Below are 20,921 nucleotides of genomic sequence, written 5' to 3' on the forward strand. Positions count from 1 at the left end.
GCAGAAGGTGTCATAAGACATTTTTACCAGCTGTACTGACCCAAAGGCACTGGAATCTCCATGGTAGAGGAAAAAAATGACCTAAGATAACTTTTCTTGATTGTGAGGTTATTAATCAAATATCTGCATCAGCAAGGTTTGGGGTTTGTTGGTGGTGGTAGTGCTGCTTTTCTTTTGATGGATCTGGGGCTTTGAACTCTGGGCTAGGGCTCTGTCCCTGAGCTCCTTTTGCTCAAGGCGAGCACTCTATGACTTGACCCATCGTACCACCATATGGCTTCTCTGAGTTGTTTATTGGAGATAAGTGTCTCATGGACTTTCCTGCCCAGGCTGGCTTTGAACTGCAATCCTCAGATCTCAGACTCCTCAGTAGCTAGGATTATAGGCATAAGCCACAGTCACTGGGCTAACCTATCAAATTAACAACACATTTGTTGTACAGCTTGCCTACACACACACACACACACACACACACACACACACACACACACACACACACACAGAGTATCTCCTTGCCTTGTCTGTCAATGCAAAGGAAACTTGGAATTTCTTGATCATGCCCCTATGATCATACCCCTGATTATTGAGAATATTTGACTGTGTGCATGGGAGGATCATGAATATTACTGATCCTTTACTGCTTTAAGAAAAGGAGATTTCCTAGAGAGGCTGGATTTGGGAGTGTCATGGTTCAAGCCTAGTCAACCAAAAAGCTTATGACCTCTTCTCAACCAAGAACTGGAGCCCTGTGGCATGACCCTGCCATCTGTGCTATGTAGTAGGCTTGAGTATGGAAGGATCACAATTCTAGGCCACACTAGGCAAAATAGTTTGTGACAAGCTCCAACTCAACTTAAGGAGATGAATGTGGTGTCAGGTACCTGTTATCCTAGCTGTGGGCAAGAAGAAGTGTAAGTTAAGAGGAGCACAGTCTAGTCAGTCTAGGCATGGACTCTGGTTAAAATGTGAAAAAAAAAAGCAAGGCCTGATCGCAAAATAATCATTGCAAGAAGGCTAGAGAACCTTGATCAGGAAATGCAAGGTCCTGATTTCAAAACCCTATCCTGACAAAAAAAAGAAAGAGAAAGAAAAGGAAAAAAAAAGAAAAGAGAAAAACAGTCAAAGGAAACATGAAAAAATGAAGTGAAAAGAGAGATAGGCTCTATGTCTTAGGTAATAGAAGGTAATTAAAATGCCCACTAAGTTGCATAGTTGGCAAATGATTATTTGAATCGTCTGTGTGTCTGGTTAAAAATCAAAGATGACAATGGAAAGAAATGTTATTTAATGGATAATTTGTCACTTTTTAGTGTTCACAGGTCAAAAGTTTTGACTTCCCAAATTCAAGAGAGAAAATAGCCTGCCCTAATTATAATATTTTTCTGCTCTGGGTTCGGCAGTTCTAAATGCCAAACAATGCTTTTAAAAATAGGGACATTTTCTCTCCGGTCTATAAACAGCTGAAAGCTACTTATGCTTAGGAGAAAAAGCTGAACCTGAGCAGGAGAAACAAAGGAACTTTTAAAGACATGTAATCCATGCCTTTCGAAGTTTATCAATGTCTTGTCTTAACTACCAAAAGTGAGAGGATCATCTTTTGAGTAGAACTGAAAAAAATCCCTGCTAATGTGACACAAACAAAAGAATAGGAGACTGAAGGCTCTCCTGGGTTCTCCTATCCTGTCTTTCTATCCACGAGGGGGTAGAGTAAAAGTTCCAGAAAGTCTGTCTTGGATTTGGCAATGAGCTGCTTCTAGTGGTGGGCTGAGACCAGAGGCAGTTTGGGCCAAGGCAAAGAAGAATTATTCATTATGCATCTTGAACTGGAAGCAGGCAATTAATGTTACAGTCCTGAAAAAAAAACATGGGGAGAACCTCTGCTTGCCTTCCCACTACTTCCCAAACTGGCGAAGAGAATGGGAAGAGCCAAGGCTCTCAATAGATAGGCAGCTTTCCAATGGGGTCATCTCCAGGAACTCATTTAACTGAGTAAGCTGTATTCTTATTTTAAAGATAAGCACATATTCTTGCTCTGCTTCTCCAGGTGCTAACTTCTGCATCACGACACCTTATAATACTGAATTACTTCTGCAGTGTAAATTCTGTGTAAATGGGGTGTTTCGCCCTAATATGTGGCACTTGGGGAAAGCCCTTATATCTTAACCATCATTTGTTTCTTTAAATCTTGGCACAAATGGGGTATTTGAAGAGTTAAGGCCAAAGCATTGTACTGTTAAGAGTCATATCAATGAAACATCCCAAGAGAGATACCATGATCACTGCAATGATTGGAGGAACAAAGGAATGGGGCATCATGGGGATGGTTTTGCTATAAAAATATATAGAAATGGCAAACATAAGTGATGGGACACCCACCGGTCTGTGGGACACCCACCGGTCTGTGGGAAGGCTCTTGTTCAATTTTTATAATCACCTAGAGTAATCTGTATTAGTGAAATCTCACAACCAGATACGAGTGGGGTGAATGATCTAGTATGGTTACTTGTCCATGCTAAAAGTAAGAAGAGACAGTGGCTAGTGGACCTGGAGGAAAAGACTAGAATATGCTCAGCCCTCTGACTGCCAGGCCCAGTACAGTCTAGGAGTGATCTGGGGAGGAAAAAGAAAGCAATATGGGTAGGCAAGTACCGTGTAACCCCAAATGGGCAGGCATTTTATGTAACTTTACAATACCTACCAGGAGAGTTTGCCTATTTTCTTCTATTAACCAGGTGAAATTTTGAGTCCTGATAGGTTTCCTATTTTTTTTTTCATGGTCAACAATGTAAGTAATTGTGAGCATAAGATAAGAATCCAAATTTACTGAACTTCAATTATGAAGGAGTACTCCTAGGGGAACCGAACTTGTCAATAAACTTGTAGGTTACGTTGTAAGGAATTGTGTTTATCCACATTGAAGGGCACAGCAAATTCTGTAATTGGTGGAGATCCATAGAGTATTTTTCTCCTGTAGGATAAACAAGAACCCCTTCTCCTCCAACTGTGCTACTTCACTGCTATTCTGATAAAACTCAGCAACAGGAACACAAGTATGCTATTTTCAACTGAGCCATAAAAGTATTTTACATCCTAGTGACTGAGAGACATCACAGTGAAGTGCTTTTTTAAAACTTCCATTCTCACAATATATTAAAATGATGAGACTACTGCATCTTATTCTGCTCTAATCCTGAGAACATTGCAGGAATTCTTTCTTTCAAATAGCCTGAAAGGTCAAGTGTATAGACCTTGAGAAAACCATTGCTATTATATATTTTTAAAACCATATATACATACATACATATATACATATATACATGCATACACATATATACATATATATGTATATATATTTAAGCCACATATACATACATATATGTATATATGTATGTATGTATATGTGGCTTAAACTCAGGGCCAAGGTGCTGTCCTTTAGCTCTTTCACTCAAGGCTGTCACACTAACACTTGAGCCACACCTCCACTTCTTGCTTTTTTGTTAGTTACTTGAACACAAGAGCCTCTGAGATTTTTTTTGTCTGTGCTGGCTTTGAACCATGATTTTCAGATCTCACCCTCTTGAAGTAGCTAGAACTACATCTTTGCATATACATGTAACAGCCACATATGTGCATATACATATAATGGTCTTAAAATAATGTACTACACAATGTATGTGATAATTGTGTATGAAAAATGGTATAGAAGTGTAAAGCTAAATAAAGCCTTTTCAAAATAATTTAAGAATTTCATAAACCAACTTTCAATGTTTCATGAGGCCACTAAATTACTGATGAAACAGAAACCTACATGTTTCTCAAGAAATAACACTAAGACATTAGCAGTGGTGATTTTCTCATATTTTGCACTTGCATTTTACTTTTGTATTTCACATTGAATGAGATGTTGCTAAGTCAATAAATTGTGAATGTATTTGAAGAGTATCTTCTTAGGATTTAGATATTTGACCTTATTAGTTCTAAGCAGTGTTTTTATTTGTCTTGATTTCATTCTAATAATACATTTATTTCTTTGATACTTCAAATGTATCTGTGAGTTCCAGAGTAATTTATCTTTGACTTCAAAGCCTTTGAGCTATTTGTCTATTTACTCATCCTGTAGAAGAATTGGGGTCTGTGATAAATTGTAGGATTCTCTCACTTCTAGGGTTTTCCTGGGTGGATGAGTATGTGTTATGATTTATACTTTAATTTTGTAGGCAGTATACTTTTGAAAGTATATTTTCACAAGTTGTTTTTTATGCATTATCAATCACTATCAATTTTTTTTCTGCAACGGTATCCATGAATGTCTATGATTACGGTCTTTCTCAGTGTTGATATCACAGATACACGGCAGTTAAATGTCAACAGAAAACAGAAAATTATCTGAGTGGGCAGTTGATATATGCACATGGGTGCTGGTGCATGTGGATTGGGGGGGGTGTCTGTATGTTTGATTCACACTTTCACTGTTGAATAAGCTCTCTGCCTGAAAGCCATTTTTCATTTTTATTTCCTCCTGTAGCTATTATAAAAACTGCCCTTCCCAATATGGACAGAGAAGCTAAGGAGGAGTACCTGGTCGTGATCCAAGCCAAAGATATGGGTGGGCACTCTGGTGGCCTCTCTGGGACCACCACATTGACAGTCACCCTCACCGATGTGAATGACAATCCTCCAAAATTTGCACAGAGTAAGTGAATTGACATTACTACATGAGTAGCAAATGGGTTTACAATTTTCTGTAACATTCCAAAACCTTCTAGCAACAGTTGAGTTCTTATTGCTCCTCTAGGTAAGAATAATCCATTATTCTGTCTACACATTTATCTTTCATTTTAAGGATTTGAAAGCCAGAAGAATACTTGCAAATATGAAGTGGATACTGAGAGATACAGACACTAGTGGCTCATGCCTGTAATCCTAGTTATAAAGAATCTGAGATTGTGGTTCAAAACTATATTGGGCAAGAAAGTCTGTGAGACTCATATCTCAAACCAACCACCAGAAAATCAGTAGTAGAGTTGTAGCTCAAAGTTGTGAACTGCTAGCCTTGAACAAAGAAACTTAGGGACTGTGCCCCAGCCCAGAGTTCAAGCCCCACAACTGAGAGAAAACAACAACAACAACAGAAGAAGGAGTCTGATCTGAATGACTTCGAGAGTATGATAACAATGCAGCTCAGCTATTGATTCATTGTTAACTCTCTGCATAAATCTCTGGCGTCTTATTTGGAGAATCCAACAATTTGGCCAATTTGGCATAAAATACATACCTGCCCCTCCTACCTCTGGGCCAGACAGTGGTGAACATGGACTGAAGCTCTTATGGTGATGAGGTTGTCCTCTATGACTTGAAAACATCTACATTTGCTAGGCATTCATTATCCATGTATCTCCAAGACAAGGATGTTTGACAAACTTTCATATGCTCTCCTAAAATACTTTTACTTTTGAGCCTTCAAGTAACATGATGTAAACAAGTGACTCCACAAGGTTTTTCTGACATGAGGACTGTTGAATTGAGCTATGAAAGATGAACGGGATTAGCTATAGCAAAGGGAAAGCAAAGGCATTGCATCCAAAGAGGATGATCCTATGCTCTTTGTTCAGGTATTCACTCCTGAAAAGATTGTACTTCTGGGCTGGGAAAGTGGCTCAGTTACAGAGTGCTTGCCTTGCATGCATGAGGCCCTGGGTTCAATTCCTCAGCATCACGTAAGCAGAAAAAGCCAGAAGTGGCGCTGTGGCTCAAGTGGTAGAGCACTAGCCTTGAGCTGAAGTGCTGAGGGACAGTGCCCAGGCTCAGAGTTCAGGCTCCATGACCAAAAAAAAAGTGTATTTCTTTAAATTAGTTTTTTTAAATTAGTATACAAAGGAGGAGGCTACATTGCTTGATAGAAATGTACTCATTATCTTGCCCATGTAATTGTAACCCCTCTGTACAGTATTTTCACAAAAAAAAAGTTAAAAAAAAATAAAATTAGTATAATATCCTCTACGTAGTGCTGATATAAACAGCAAGATAAATTTTAAGGCTCAATAGTACTCCATTCTTTGTATACATGCATATACATATGTATACATATGTGTGTATGCATGTATATATATATATATATATATATATATATATATATACATATTTCATAACTTCTTTACCCAGTCCTCTGGATACTAAACTCATTGATAATTACATGGATTATATTTCTTGGCTATTGTGAATAATGTTTCATTGAACAATGCAAATATCTTTCTGAGGTATATCAAAATGTCATTGTATCTCTGAAACCTATATAGTATGTTTATATGTAATGTATAAGATCTGGTATGGGGATAGAAATTATTTCAAGGTAGCTAAGCACAGAAGGAGAGGAACTGATTGTAAGAGAGTATTGGATCATTTAGGCAGAACTCTGTTGTATTTGTATATGTAAAATACCATAATCTCCAACTTATGGTCATTGGGAATACAGGAAAATATTTTAAGTTTTAAGCAGAGTGATTGAATTTGTACCAGTGAAGTAAGAGGGAATAAAAATCAGCCTACTAATCTTTACATTATACCTCATTTGGTAGTTATTTGTAAACATTCAAGTTAAAGATATCTTTCTCTGGCAAGCCAAGAAGGTAATTGTAGAAATAGGATAAAATACTGGTTTGGTAAATGCTTTGAAATTCAGCATGGCAAACACCTAAGGATTGATTGTATTTTTTTAAATAAATAAGGTAGTTGATCATATTTACAATATTAGATTAGATGCCTCTTGTGCTTTTTTTACTGGGATAGAAAGGACCAAATAGAACTAGTCTTAAAAAGAGGGGAAAAAACAGGGGATATAGGAGAGGAGGAGCTGACCACCCAGAAGAATTGAAAGTGAGACATTTGATGTAACTTGAGAATTTACCTGTAGGAATTTCAAGGCAGAAAGAATAGAGAAGAAGTATTCATACAAGTCAATGCACACGCTACAAAATTAAGGAAATTGGAGGAAGGGGTAGAGATGGGAGGGATGAGGGGGAATAATGAAAAGGGTGACATTGATTAAGATTCATGATATTCATATACTACATTGTTAAATGGCAATGTCTTTGTACAACTACTTAAAGATAAAAATAAAATTTTGAAAGGAAGAACAGCGTTTATAGCTGCCAAATCATAAATTGAACAATAATTCAACCCTTTTTTCACAAAATTATTGAAAGAGCATAATTTCATATATCCTTTTCCCTTAATCTTTATATCTTTCCCAATTGCCATTACAACTAATGCAGTAATACACAATCCTTTTTTCTCAGAAAAAGTATTATATCGGCTCAAAAGTGAGAGATAATTTCCAAAGTATTTCTTTCTTTAATCTAATAACTATTAGTTTTGATCACATTTATACAGATGAAGAGAAAGAACAGGATAACATTGGGTAGGAAATGTCCCACTGTTTGGTATTTCATAACTAGCTGAGGTAGAATTGGTACCAGAGTGAGACTCCAAAATGGCTTATTTACTTAATAAATGTACCTAGAAGGCAGTCTCCAATGTTTTCAGGAATAAAATGTTTGAAGAACATTCAAACAATGCATCAATTATGAGAGATTTGGGAGAAATCTGCTTAAAACCATGAATTTAGGTGCTTACTTTAGGGCAAAACTTTCTAGAAAACGCTTTTGTTCCCCAGCTCTTTGACTACAGAATTCTAGGAGATTTCATTTCCCAAACATTAAGTAAAAAAGGTGCTCCTTCTTGGAAAATACTTCTGTCCTTAACTAAACCAATCTTGTTACATTCGGTAAAATAAAAATGACTACATCCAAGGCCTCCAGTGATTGAGTTCCAACAAGAATTAAGTGATATTCTCCAGGTTCAATTTTTCCTTTTGTGCTTACAGTTCATTAAATGCTTACTTTCCCCTTGTAATTGCAAGAGAATAAAATGACCTGTTGTTTTGAGTTTGGATTTACCAGAATAGATAGTGAGATTTTTTTTTAAAAATTAAGCATAAATTATTTACGTTTCCCAAGGAACACCAGAGAAAGGGGGGGGGGAGAAAAAGAGAAGGGAGGGAGAGAAAGAGAGAGGGGGAGGGGAAAAAATACAAGTACATGATCCAATCTTCTACTACACTGTGGAGGCATAGCACTTAATCAAACTGAGGAAAACATGGAGGATTAGAAAGAAATAAAAAAAAAGAAATAACTCCCAATTATTCTACTACAGAAAGGAGAAGTCCCAGATTTTATGTACTAATGCTTGGGCATGTTTGATATCTGCGTGGCCTGCCAAGCAATGGGTAAAATCACATGTGAATAGCAGGGCTAGCGAAGTTGTAGTAGGCCTGAATAAAGGTAGGACAGATAAATGCCAAAGTAGTAATGACCGGAGATTACAGTCTGAGCACCACCAGCTTCCAGTACACCAGTAAAAATGAGTGGCACATCACAACCAAATGATTTGAATAAAAATAGGACAAATGCCACTAATTAGACACGTTTTACTGTCCCCATAGGAGAAGGAAAATACACAGTAATTGTATTTTGCCTAGGGAGTTTGCAAGGTAGGGATGTTCATCTTCAGAGCAACAGGAACCTTTAGTAACAAGAAGAGTGTTTCATGTGTCTGAAGTGCTTGCTTCTGGGCACAGCAGACATGTAGTAATTGGATTTTATCAAAACTGGTCTGAAAGTCTGTAAATTTAAAAGTAAAGCTCAAAAGTGACTTTCAGTGTGCTACACATCGCATCTTTTGGTGCTGAAATTAGCCTAATAGTTTATGTTGGGCAACAGTGAATATCCCCATGGGCAGTCCGTGTGATTATACAGCAAACTGAAAACATTCACAGGGACTCACTCATAAAGCCACTGATAAAGCCATGCCGAATATGTTCTTGGTAATGTAAGGTTGTGGAAGTTCCTTATCTCAGAAGAATCTTGATGAGCGTTCACTTCTTGGGGGGAATATTTCTCTCTGATTTATTTAAAGGATGGCACATTGCACAAGAGAAATCAGTATTTCTGTCTTTTCTCTCACTGTCTTGGTAGTGTCTATAAGAATGCCCAGCCACAGGGGAGGTGGCCTGTAAGTCTTTATCACTCCCACGAGTGAATGTTTCTCCCCTTTCCAAAGGTCTGTATCACTTTTCGGTACCTGAGGATGTGGTTCTTGGCACTGCCATCGGAAGGGTCAAGGCCAACGACCAGGACATTGGGGAAAATGCACAATCCTCATATGACATCATCGATGGAGATGGAACAGCGCTCTTCGAGATCACTTCCGATGCCCAGGCCCAGGACGGCATCATAAGATTAAGAAAGGTAAACTGAAGAAGATTTAATTCATTTTTCAAAATTATCTTTGAAACTTGGCTTTCGAAGTGTAGATGAGTAAATGGACCAAATCTTAGAGCTAGTAGACATTTAGATTTTCCTCTTAGCATCTCTACTCCCTTCAGTTAAACTCCACAGTGCCATGGGAGCACCAGTAGATAATTACCGTGATGAGCTGTCCTCTCCTCTGATATTTACCTTCTTAGGTGATGTTCTCTAATCCACAGAAGTCACTCAGGTTTTGTACAAGGCCATGTAGAAAAGGCCATAACCTTAAAGGACTCCTCAACCAACGGAGACCTAAAGTGGATCGCCTGCTGTTTGTATTATATCACGAAACAGCTCCTAGGTACATGGCTTATGGGACAAGTTCACTACCTCTTAGTCTTTCCTTATATCATTCTGATTTCTCCTTTCCTGCTTCCTAAAATCTCTCCCCAGAATGCATAGACATTTCCCCAAGTTCTATTGGGCTGTTTTTGTTTTTCTCGTACTGGGTCTTGAACTCCAGGACCATTGCTCTTGTTTCTTTTTTACTCAAGGTTCGCAAGCTAACACTTGAGCCACACCTTCACATTTGCCTCCTTTTATTCTGGTTAATTGGAGACTAAGAGTGTCTCAGACTTTCCTGTCTGGACTGGCCATCTTTAAAGCTCAGCCTCCTAAGTAGCTAGGATGATAAGCCTGAGATATTAATCATGGAAAGCTGGGATTTTCTGGATATATTTTTGTGAAACAATAATGTTAGAAATCAATGCTGGAGAAAATAGTGGCATTTATTTGAACTTTGAGCAAGATTATCTTCTTATCAGGATCCTGGCTGCAGTTCAGAATGAAGAGTTGCAAAATATTTTAAAACCCCCATTTGAAAGAACTTTGCGGTGTAATTGTACTTGAGTCAATTACTGAAGAACTCAGAATCACATTTTCTTCGGCTAATAACCCCTAATATCACTTTTATTGTTTTTATTAACTGCTATCTGTGGCTGCCATAAGGTGTTTTTCTAAACTGAAACAATTAGCTCTTTGCTCTGTTTTTATTCCCTGTGATTCCTAAACTTGGAAACATATGTTGTGTGCAGTGTTACCGAGAAACATGTGAATTTACTTTAGAGAATAAGAATTCATATTTCTATGATTTATAGGCCTCCTGTCTATGCCTAGTAGAGTACTAAGGACACTGATATGTTTGTGTATGCTCCATTATGTCAAACTTATAAATGAAAAGATATTCCGCACAAGAAAGCTTCCTGGTCTGGCGTTATTTTTAAAGCAAATCGAGGGATGAACTGTGGGGGTCCCACTTCTCTTTCCAGGTGCAGGCTGGTCCTCAGCCTTTTTTTTTTTTATAGAGAAAGTTTACAGAAATTGATCCCTAAGGAAAAGGCCCACAAAATCAACAGAGACTGGGAATGGGAAAGATGTTGAGTAGAGTGTCCAGGGTATCTAGCTGTAACCGTATGCTGCAATTATATACTGAGGCACATTGTGACCACAAAAGACTACTATATAGCAAGAGAGATTTATAATATTCCCTTTTCCATCAAAAGTTGATGTTAATGTGGTGATAGAACTGTGAATTAGCTTGATGGAATCTACAGTATTCAAATGTATCAAAACCTCTTATCATCCCTCATACATATATACAATTTTGCGCAGCAAAATAAAACTTAAACATTCAAATATAACCTATTATATAGAGCAGTGTTTGAGAGGAACTTGAATTCTGTAAAATTGTCACAGTAGCAGTGAGTGGCAGTTTGGAAATACACTTGCATCGAATCATCTATTCGTGGAGATAGATGTGTGCACTCAATTCAGAATCAACATGAAAGCAAGTGTTTGCATTGTTCATCAGAAAGGATTTGGGGTGAGGAAGCTAAGTCTCCTTTTACATTTGAGATCTGTACTCAAATATAAAATATCAACATGAAATTTTGAAATAAGAATGCATATTTAAATTTACACAAAAAATCTGAAAGACTCCAGTGGTATAGTTTGTGTTCTAGAGTCTTATTTTTTTAATTTGCATTGCAGATTTAAAGTTGTGTTCCTTATGAGAAATTGTAATGCAGGCATGAACAATCCCCCTGAATTTTGACAGCCTTGCCTTCTTGAAATCTGAGTATTATAAGATGCCAAGTGTTTGCCTTTAAGTGTTTTCATATGGACAAGTACCTGGTTTATAAAAGAAGCTCTATTCTTTTACCTAACTTCATTTACATAGATCACTGACAAAACATCTCTCTGATTGTTATGGAATGGAGTATTAAAATGTAAGAAATATCACCAGTAATGAAGCAATGAGATTATTTCAACTTGTTTTTAAGTAATTCCTGTATGCAAGTCGTGCTTGTTTTATCTATTTATTCTGCCCTTATCTTCCTTCTAAGTATAAATACAAGTAGTTTGTATCTGCATAGATTATGTCTTTATCTGTCCACTTGCTCCATAGCAGGTTGGTACTCTTAAATAAGGACTTTCTAAGCATAGTCTATAAACGAATAAACCTCATTTCTGCCACATGATCAGCAGAGAAGCAATGCTTTGGAAATGGAATAAGAAAACAGTCGTTGTTTGGATTAATGCTAAATGATGCTTCCTAATGTCTCCTTGGACCAAACAATGATCATTTCTACTTCTTTACTGTTCACACACTGTTGGAGAAATGATTAAATATTCTTTCCAGATAGAGATTGTGTTCCCTGCTTCCTTATCTCCTACAGGCAGAGGCCTGATTTAACTATCTGATTAGTATGCAGGTCACGGTGTAACTAGTAAAATTTTATTATGACTCTGAAGTGAAATTTTGATGGCACAATTCATGACTGTGAATATTTTTGCAAATTCCAAGTGAAAGGAGCAACACAAACTGAAACAATAGGAGATTAGATTCACTGAGCTTGTATAATAAATAGATATCAATAAATGCCTGTAGAATTTACAGGTTGATCTGGAGCGTAGGGCGGGGGTGGTGGTGGATCTCATTAAGACGCCCAAATGGGCTTAAATGCACACAACATTTATTTATTAGCATTTCCTCATTTGTTCTGCTCTTGGGATCATTAATGAGTAACATTTATCTTTGTCATTTCTTAACAGCCACTGGACTTTGAGACCAAAAAATCCTATACACTGAAGGTAGAGGCAGCCAATGTCCATATTGATCCACGATTCAGTGGTAGGGGACCCTTTAAAGATACGGCAACTGTGAAGATTGTTGTTGAGGATGCTGATGAGCCTCCTGTCTTCTCTTCACCGACTTACCTCCTCGAAGTTCATGAAAATGCTGCTCTGAACTCTGTGATCGGTCAAGTGACTGCTCGTGACCCTGATATCACTTCCAGCCCTATAAGGTATTTCTCTTTTAAACTAAATACTGTCTCAAATGGCAAGTGAATCAGTACAAAATGACATTACATACTCATTGTATGTAATGTATGTAATACATATGCATTGTATAAGCTTTCCTTTGGGAATACACACACGTGTGTGTGTGTGTGTGTGTGTGTGTGTGTGTGTGTGTGTGTGTGTGTGTGTGTGTGAGTGTGTGTGTGTGTGTACAAACGAATATGGCTGCCTTCTAAAAGCTAAATTCAATGTATGGATCCAAGAACATTAACACAAACTTAGTTATTATAGTTCTTGAAAAGCTTAACAACGATGAGCAATTACAGGGACTTTTCAACACATTTATTATTATTATTATTTATTATTATTATTTTTTGGGTCAGGTCATGGGTCTTGAACTCTGGGCCTAGACGCTGTCCCTCAGCTCTTCAGCTCAAGGCTAGTACTCTACCACTTGAGCCACAGCGTCACCTCTGGGTTTTTTCTTTTTGTTTATATGGTGCTGAGGAATCAAACCCAGGGCCTCAGGCATGCAAGGCAAGCGCTCTACCACTGAGCCACCTTCCCAACCTGACCTTTGTATTTTTTATGTTATTATTTTTCAGTACTAAAAAAGGAGGCATTGCCTGTTTGTATTCTGTCTCCTTTGAAAGTTGCAATGAAATATATATTAGAACATGGACACATGAGACCTCTGTGTCAATGCATTTATAGCTTCCTATCTTATTTCTGGACTTGCTATCTGGCTTTGAAATCATCTTCTTTTCAGTTCATCAGTATTCTGATAGGTCAGCATATTTGGTCTGATGTGTCTTAGACAAAAACACTTTCACTGTCATTTGAAAAATACCTTTTGTTTATGGTATTCATGTTCAGAGATTTTCCAAGGATGAGAAATAATACTTTATTAAATTTTTCTGCTTGATTTAGAAATGAGACTCTCATTTTATTTTATTTATTTTTTTGTCATTCATGGGGCTTGAACTCTGGGCCTACGCACTGTCCCTCAGTTCTTCAGCTCAACGCTAGTGCTCTACCACTTGAGCCACAGCACCACTTCCAGTTTCCTGGTGGTTTATCGAAGATCAGAGTCTCATGGATTTCAGTGCCTGTGCTGGCTTTGAATCATGATCCTCACATCTCAGCCTCCTGAGTAGTTAGGATTACAGGTGTGAGCCACTGGTGCCCAGCTTCCAATTCTATTTGTTTTTATGTGAACTGTACACATCCCCCTTCCCCTTTTAGCAGTCATAGCTTATATAGCTATGTTCTGAAAACAAACTGAAAATCTGTATCTTGTTTGCCAGTCCCCAAAAGTGGCATGTTGGCTAATGATATATTTGAGCATGGCTGTCAAGTATTTACTTAGATACAGTGAAAATAGGGGTTATACTGTGGGAAGGAACATACAAAGCAACAAAAAATCACATGGTACATTATAAATACGTTAGAAGCAATAGCAAGAAAGAAAAAAAGATATTTGTGTCCCTATCTTGAGGTTCATTTTACTTAACATCAATTTATATGGTCATATGTACATGGTTTTTGGCCTTTTCTGCTTGTCCTACACACGTTCTAGTTATTGCAAATAAGGGAAACCATGGGACCTATGTTTCTTTGGGCCTGGCTTACTTCACTTAATATAATTTTTCCAAGTCTTTTCATTTTACTGTATTTGATATCAGTGCCCTGCATCTTGTATATACATTTGTCTAATTTGGGGATGGGAACAATAAAAAAGAAAATGCTTACATAAAAATCAAGTTGACTCATTGTAACACTATGTTGAAAACAAACTTTACAACTTCGGCATGGGCAGGGGTGTGTGTAGTTGTGGAGGTGGGGGGAGGGAAGGGATGGTAGAGGAAAACAAAGGAGGAGGCAACAATGCTCAATAGGAAATGTGCTCATTACCTTGCTAATGTAACTATAACCTCTGTACAGCATTTTAGAAATAAATAAACGTAAAAAATATTTACATACAAATATTTGGACAACAAGGAGATGTAGGGAGAAAGGGGAAAGAAAGGGAAGAGGGAGAAGGAGAAAAAGAAGTAAAAATAAACTCAGTGGAATAATACATTTGAAAGGGTTGTTCAGTCAATGTGAACTTTGCACACATGCAGTGTCTAAATATGAGCACACACAAAACACATTCTATTTCCAGGTCACGTATATCTAGTGAAGGGACCTTTTCAAGTATTTTATTCAAGGAAATTCTAGTAGAAAAATTATCTGGAAGTTTTATTCGCACTTTAAATTATCTGTAAGTTGTTAATACAAAGAGATTTTAGTTCAGCATTCCAGTTTGAGTACAATGCATCCCCTCCTTCATCTCCTCCATCTATCCCAAACCTATCCATCTGTACATTGAGTATTATGACTGTATTATTTATTATTATTTTTAAATATACTAACTCACCAACACTCTTGAGTGCTAAAACATTGTGGCTGAGAATAAAACCCTGCAGACCAGAAATGTTCTCTTCTATTTAACATAATCTACTCTTAATTTTAAGAGTATAATAAATTACAGTGTATCTCATGAGGGCACAAAGAAAGTTGTCTCAAAAAAAAGAAAGAAAAGATGGAAGGAAAGAAGGAAGGAAAGAAAAAAGGAAGAAAAGAAAGAAAGAAAGAAGGAAGGAAGGAAGGAAGGAAGGAAGGAAGGAAAGAAAGAAAGAGAATAATTCTCCACCTCAGGGATTGAGGCATGGTCTATCAGACATTTGCACTTCTAAAGAAATCCAGCAAACTATAAATCTACAGAATATCCCTTACTTGCGTAAGATAACTATAGCCCTGAGAGGTTAAGTGTTAAATGGAAGGCAGAAGGTGTCCAGAAAATTAAACTGACACAGACATCCACCCTCTCACTGTGTTGTCAGACTTATGCAATGGTTTTCTGCTAGAAGGCGTACATAAATAGGGACATAGGCATTTGTTGAATGAACAAATGGGTCTTGTTTCCATGCTTTTCCATTTTTGTGAAAGGAAAGCTTGTCACAATCTTCACACCTCCAGGCATGAACAGAATGTGAAGGAGTGAGATTGGTAGAACAGAGAAACTGCTTATAGGGTTAGTAGTCAATCCTTGCCTTGACAAGATTTCTACTCTTGAAGGCAAAGAGCCCACAGACTTATGCCGAACTAAGGAGCCTGAGGAGTTGTATTAGGGCAATCGCCAACACAACTTCAAACAGTATGTGTTTTGCACCAGTGAGAATGCCCTTGTTCTGCAGAGGCACTTTGTTCATCAGCTAGAGAAGAGGTTGAAGAGGCTTTTTGTGACAAAATGAAAGTGACCTTGAATTGGGAGAGCTGAGGTTAAATCCTGGCTCATAAATCCCCATTTCCATTTGCCCATTCTCTAATCTATCCATTCTCCTGGTGCCTCACGGAGACTCACTGACAATAATACCAGTCTTCAGGGAATCAAGGAGTGTTTCTCGAGGTAATTGATTATTACTGTTGCTGCTTACTGTCACTGTTTGCAAAGTTTGGTGTCCAGGAGGCTAGGGGCTATTCAGCAACAACAGCCATCCAGCTTTGAAAACATGTCATTTTCAGGCAAGGTAAAGAGATCTGAGGCTGAGTTATTCATCAGAGATGCACAGGTAAAGTACAATTTGATGGCACAGACATATCTGTGTATCTGATAGATGTCAGGCAAGAACCAGTTCCTAGACATCCATGGTCCCATCCCAAGAAGGGAGGAAGACTCTTTCAAAGCATTTACAATGGATTTTTTGTGACTTTTTTAATGTGTTTTTTTTTTCATGTAAACATTTTTTTTTTTTTTTTTTTTGTCGGTCGTGGGGCTTGAACTCTGGGCCTGGGCGCTGTCCCTCAGCTCTTCAGCTCAAGGCAAGCACTCTACCACTTGAGCTACAGCGCCACTTCCTAATGTGTTTTTTTTAATTGTGAAAATACTGTACACAGGGGTTACAGTTATATGAGCAAGGTAATGAGTGCATTTCTGATCAAGCATTGTTGCCTCCCACACTATCCTGACCAGAGTTGGCTTAGCTCCAGGAAACAAGAATGTCAGAAGCCTCCACTGACTTTTGCATCAGTTCAATACGTGGACAGCCCCCCTCCCTGGCCAGCTGGCTGGTGGAGAGCAGCTTTCTTTCCTCTGTCTCTGTACTATTGTTAATTTTGAGTAGAAAATTAAATTTTCTGACTAGCCAGAGCAGTGAACAGTTCCTTATGAATCTCTCAGGCAAGTGTAGAGTGATTGGTTTCCTTTTTTTAGGACTAGCTTATTTTGTATGCTGACTAGAAAGGTATCCATCATTCCTGATACTATCTGTTTCACCACCCAGCAAGAAAGAAGCCACTGTAGTGGTATGCTACATGGTAAAAACATGCAGTTATTTGCTGGTGGGTCAACTTCTTATGAAACTTCTTCATAGAACACATTGCCTTGCTTGAAACACCATGTATTTTAGAAGTACTGTAAGATGCTCTGTGTCTGATCCTTATCTATGGCTCTGTATAGAGAAAATAAAGACCAATAGAACTATTCATGATCTTACCTTTTGTCTTCCAGACAGAAACATTCGGTATTAGGCATTATTCCTCTCATGCTATAACATAACATATGTCTATCCGTGATATAGACTAGAATTAGGTAAATTAGTTAAAGGGAAACCCATTTTGAACTTAGGCAGAATATGTTTCATATCATGCCCTGTTTGGTTCCCAATAAGATTGTCAGTCTCTGGAGTTCTCTGAGACTGGGTTTGGTCTTCGGTATGGGATAATACATCTTCCTCTCAGGGCTACTGGCATGATTAAATGAACTTACTGAATAATATGTTGTCTCTGTTGGAATTACCAGTTAATTAAAGGTAAGCCACCACCAGTTTCTTATTTGAAATGCAAATTAAAATGAGTATTTCCTTTTGTCTGAGCTTCATCTTTTAAAGGTGGCTAACTGTATGCATAGAATGATCTATTTTGTTAAGTTATACACCAAATACTATATAATTAACTTCATTTGATCTAATCTTCCCTCTACTGCTATAAATATTTTTACTAAGTATTGATTAAGGTATGTCAGGACATGCACAAGTAGACTAATTGTTTCAAATTGTGATATTTTATGCTCATTCACCATCTCCATTTAAGAACAGAAAGACCAAATTTTCAACAATGCAGGAATAGTGAAGAACACATTACATGTGAACGTAAGTCTGGTACTTGACTCTCCTGTACTATGACAAAATACATGAGCTAATCAATATATTAAAAACTGAAAGGTTTAATCGCTCTGGTTTTGTGGTCTCAGACCATGGTTGGTTGGCCATGCAATGTTGGGCCTTTGATGGCAGGTTGGGTGTTTGTGTGGCTAAGGCATTCTGTTTACCTCATGGTAACTGGGAAGCAAAAGAGAAACCAAAAGGGACTGAGGTTTGAAAAGCATGCCCCAATGAGTCCATTTCCTTTCATTCTTCCACTTACCACGAACATTTTTAATTGAAATAATAAACACTTCATTCTGATATTGTCTCATCAAAGCCAGGATGCATAATCAGGAAAGAAGAAAATCAAACACATTCTCTGGGTTTTAACCAGAGTGTAGGTAGGGGTGTTTCTTACTCATCTCTCTCACACTTGGTACAGGTTTGTGACTATTGGCTGTGAAGGGAAGAAATACTATTTTTATTTGATGAGACAGAGTACCTACTAAGCCACTAGTGTATGATACTATTACCTCAACACCTTAGGAAGTGTTCAGAGTGATCGTAAGTTTCTGGAAAAAGGAAGCAGAGACGCAGTCTCATTAGGATGAGCCCCTACACCCACCCCTCTCCCGTACAGGGCTGTCAGTCAGATGGTTGTCTGCACATGCTCTGTGAAGTTATGGGCTCTTACCTGAGGTGTGCGACGGTGCTAGCTGATACATACTGATCCATACGTTCTGACAAGCATACTTGAAAAAAAATGATAATATGCAGGTATTGTACTGAAGACCATTATGTCTAACACAGAGAAGGTCTTAAAAATAACTCCATGCTTTCACATAAAGCCTCTGTGGCCCGTTGCTCCATTCTCGGTGTGCTTATTTCTAGTCTATCGTGGACATGGTTTTGAGATGGTTACCATGACTGTCTCTCAAGTAATTGCTTCCTGTTGCTTTCAGAGAATTCACCTAGAATGAGCTGCTTAAATTAAAGGTAGGAACAAGGTCCATTCAGTAAGCAGAATAGGAGGTTGGCACATTATCGCAGTGACCACAGTGTTCTGTTGTCCTAATTCCTCTCTTGAATACAAGTACCCACTCAACATAAGAGCATCACATTATTTTTTTTTCCTTTTGGTATTCAGGCATTTTAATAATGCATCTCAGTTACCAGACTAGCTGTTAATGAGCTCTTTTTATAAGAATACTCCTTACAGGCATGATTTCCAGTGATTTTAAAGCAGAAATGTTTCCTGCTGAATAGAACTTGGTATTTTAATTTGGTCTGTACAATGTGTATTGGCTGAGTTCTTCCTTAGTCTTGCAATAGTTTGTGTTTTGTGAAAAGACCTGGTGACCTAGCTTGTGTGTGTGTATGTGTGTGTGTGTGTATAAAAGCACTTAATCTGAGAACTACCCTCCTACACTATTTTAAGTGCACGGCACAGTTTCATTACCTACAGGCACAAATGTTCTATAAGCAGATTTCTAGAACTATTCATTTTTCATAATTAAAGATATGCTTATTGATTAGCAACTCTTCATTTTCCCTGCCATCTAGCCCCTGGCAATCATTATTCTCTGATCCGTTTAACTATTGAACATTGCATGTGACTGCAATCATGCAGGGTCTGTCCTCTGGTGCCTGGTTTATTTCCTTTATTGTAATGTCTTCAGAATTCATCTGCAATATTGAATATTGCAGGTTCTCGTTTTTTTCCAGGCTGAATAATATTCCATTGTATCTACAAACCACATATTCTTTATTCACGCAGCTGTGAATAGACACTAAGGTTGATATCGCATCATGGTTGTTGTAAACCATACTGCAATCAATGATCCTGGGAAATTTAATATCCCCTTGACATGCTGATTTCAATTCTTTTGGATAAAACACAGATGGAATTGCTGACTCACATGATAGATCTATGCCTAATTATTTGATGAATTCTGTTTTACATGGTAGGCCCATTAGTTTTCCTTCCCAAGTGTATAAGGATCAAACATGACACTCGTATTTTTTCTTCTTTGAAAAAATGTTATTTTAAAGGTGATTACAGAGGGGTTAAAGTAATATAAGTTGGGTGTTGAGTATATTTCTTTCTGAACTGGGAGGTCATTTAAATTTATGTACTCTCTTACCCAGATTAAAAACTCACTTATTTCCCAATTTAAAACACCAACTCTCTCCACACTATTTCTAAAACCTCACTATACCTAATTCAATTACTGATAACTAAAAACCCATCAGTGATATTCTGTGTTCACATCATTCTTCAATTCTTCATAGAATTTAATTTATCCAGTCATATGAATTTTTATTTTTTATTTGGTTGTGCAATTTTTTAAAGAAAATTTCCAAGTTGGAAGCCAGTGGCTCATGCCTATAATCCTAGCTATTTAGTAGGCTGAGATCTAAGGATTAAGGTTCAAAACCAGCCCAGGCAAGAAAGTCCATGGGACAGTTATCTCCAATTAGCCACCAGAAAACCAGAAGTGGTACTATAGCTCAAGTGGTAGAGTGCTAGTCTTGTGCAAAAGAACTCAGGGACAGGGCCCAGGCTCTGAGTTCAAGCCCCAAGACCAACCAAAAATATTTTTTAGAAAATTTCCTCTACTTTCTTGATATGTATATATAGATATATTACATACATATAATATATATACATATTATATATTGTATATTAATATTATCTATCATATCATATGTAATATCTCTATCTATCTATCTATCTATCTAATCAATCTATCAATCTATCTATCTATCTATCTATCTATCTATCTATCTATCTATCTATCTATCTATCTATCTCTATCTATGTAGTGAAAACACTGACTGAAGTTGCCTGAGAAACCCACACCTTTCAGAGTTAGTCTGGCTACCTGAAAATGACAGATAAAGTCAGATTGTGGAGTATTAGGGTCTCATGTAGGTAGGGTTTCTGAATGAAATTTGAATAGAATCAGCTGTAATTCTCCAACAATCTTGAAGTGGAAAGATCTCCCTTTGCAGATAATGTGGCCTGTGTCTACTTTCTTTTCCCATTTTGCATTCTGTGTTT

General features: G+C 37.6%; 1 protein-coding gene across 4 annotated transcripts in view; it reads left to right on the forward strand.

Moving 5' to 3' along the window:
- Positions 1-20,921, forward strand: part of LOC138815454 (cadherin-8) — a 360,916-nt gene that overhangs the window by 204,362 nt on the left and 135,633 nt on the right. For all 4 annotated transcript variants that reach the window (XM_070004893.1, XM_070004891.1, XM_070004894.1 and 1 more), the window contains exons 5-7: positions 4,526-4,693; positions 9,118-9,305; positions 12,420-12,673. In XM_070004893.1, coding sequence (XP_069860994.1) covers positions 4,526-4,693; positions 9,118-9,305; positions 12,420-12,673 — 610 coding nt within the window. The remainder of the gene's footprint in view (positions 1-4,525; positions 4,694-9,117; positions 9,306-12,419; positions 12,674-20,921) is intronic.

The sequence above is a fragment of the Dipodomys merriami genome, unplaced genomic scaffold (genome assembly GCF_024711535.1).
Source record: "Dipodomys merriami isolate MVZ:Mamm:240054 unplaced genomic scaffold, mDipMer1.0.p SCAF_64, whole genome shotgun sequence".
NCBI lineage: Eukaryota > Metazoa > Chordata > Mammalia > Rodentia > Heteromyidae > Dipodomys > Dipodomys merriami.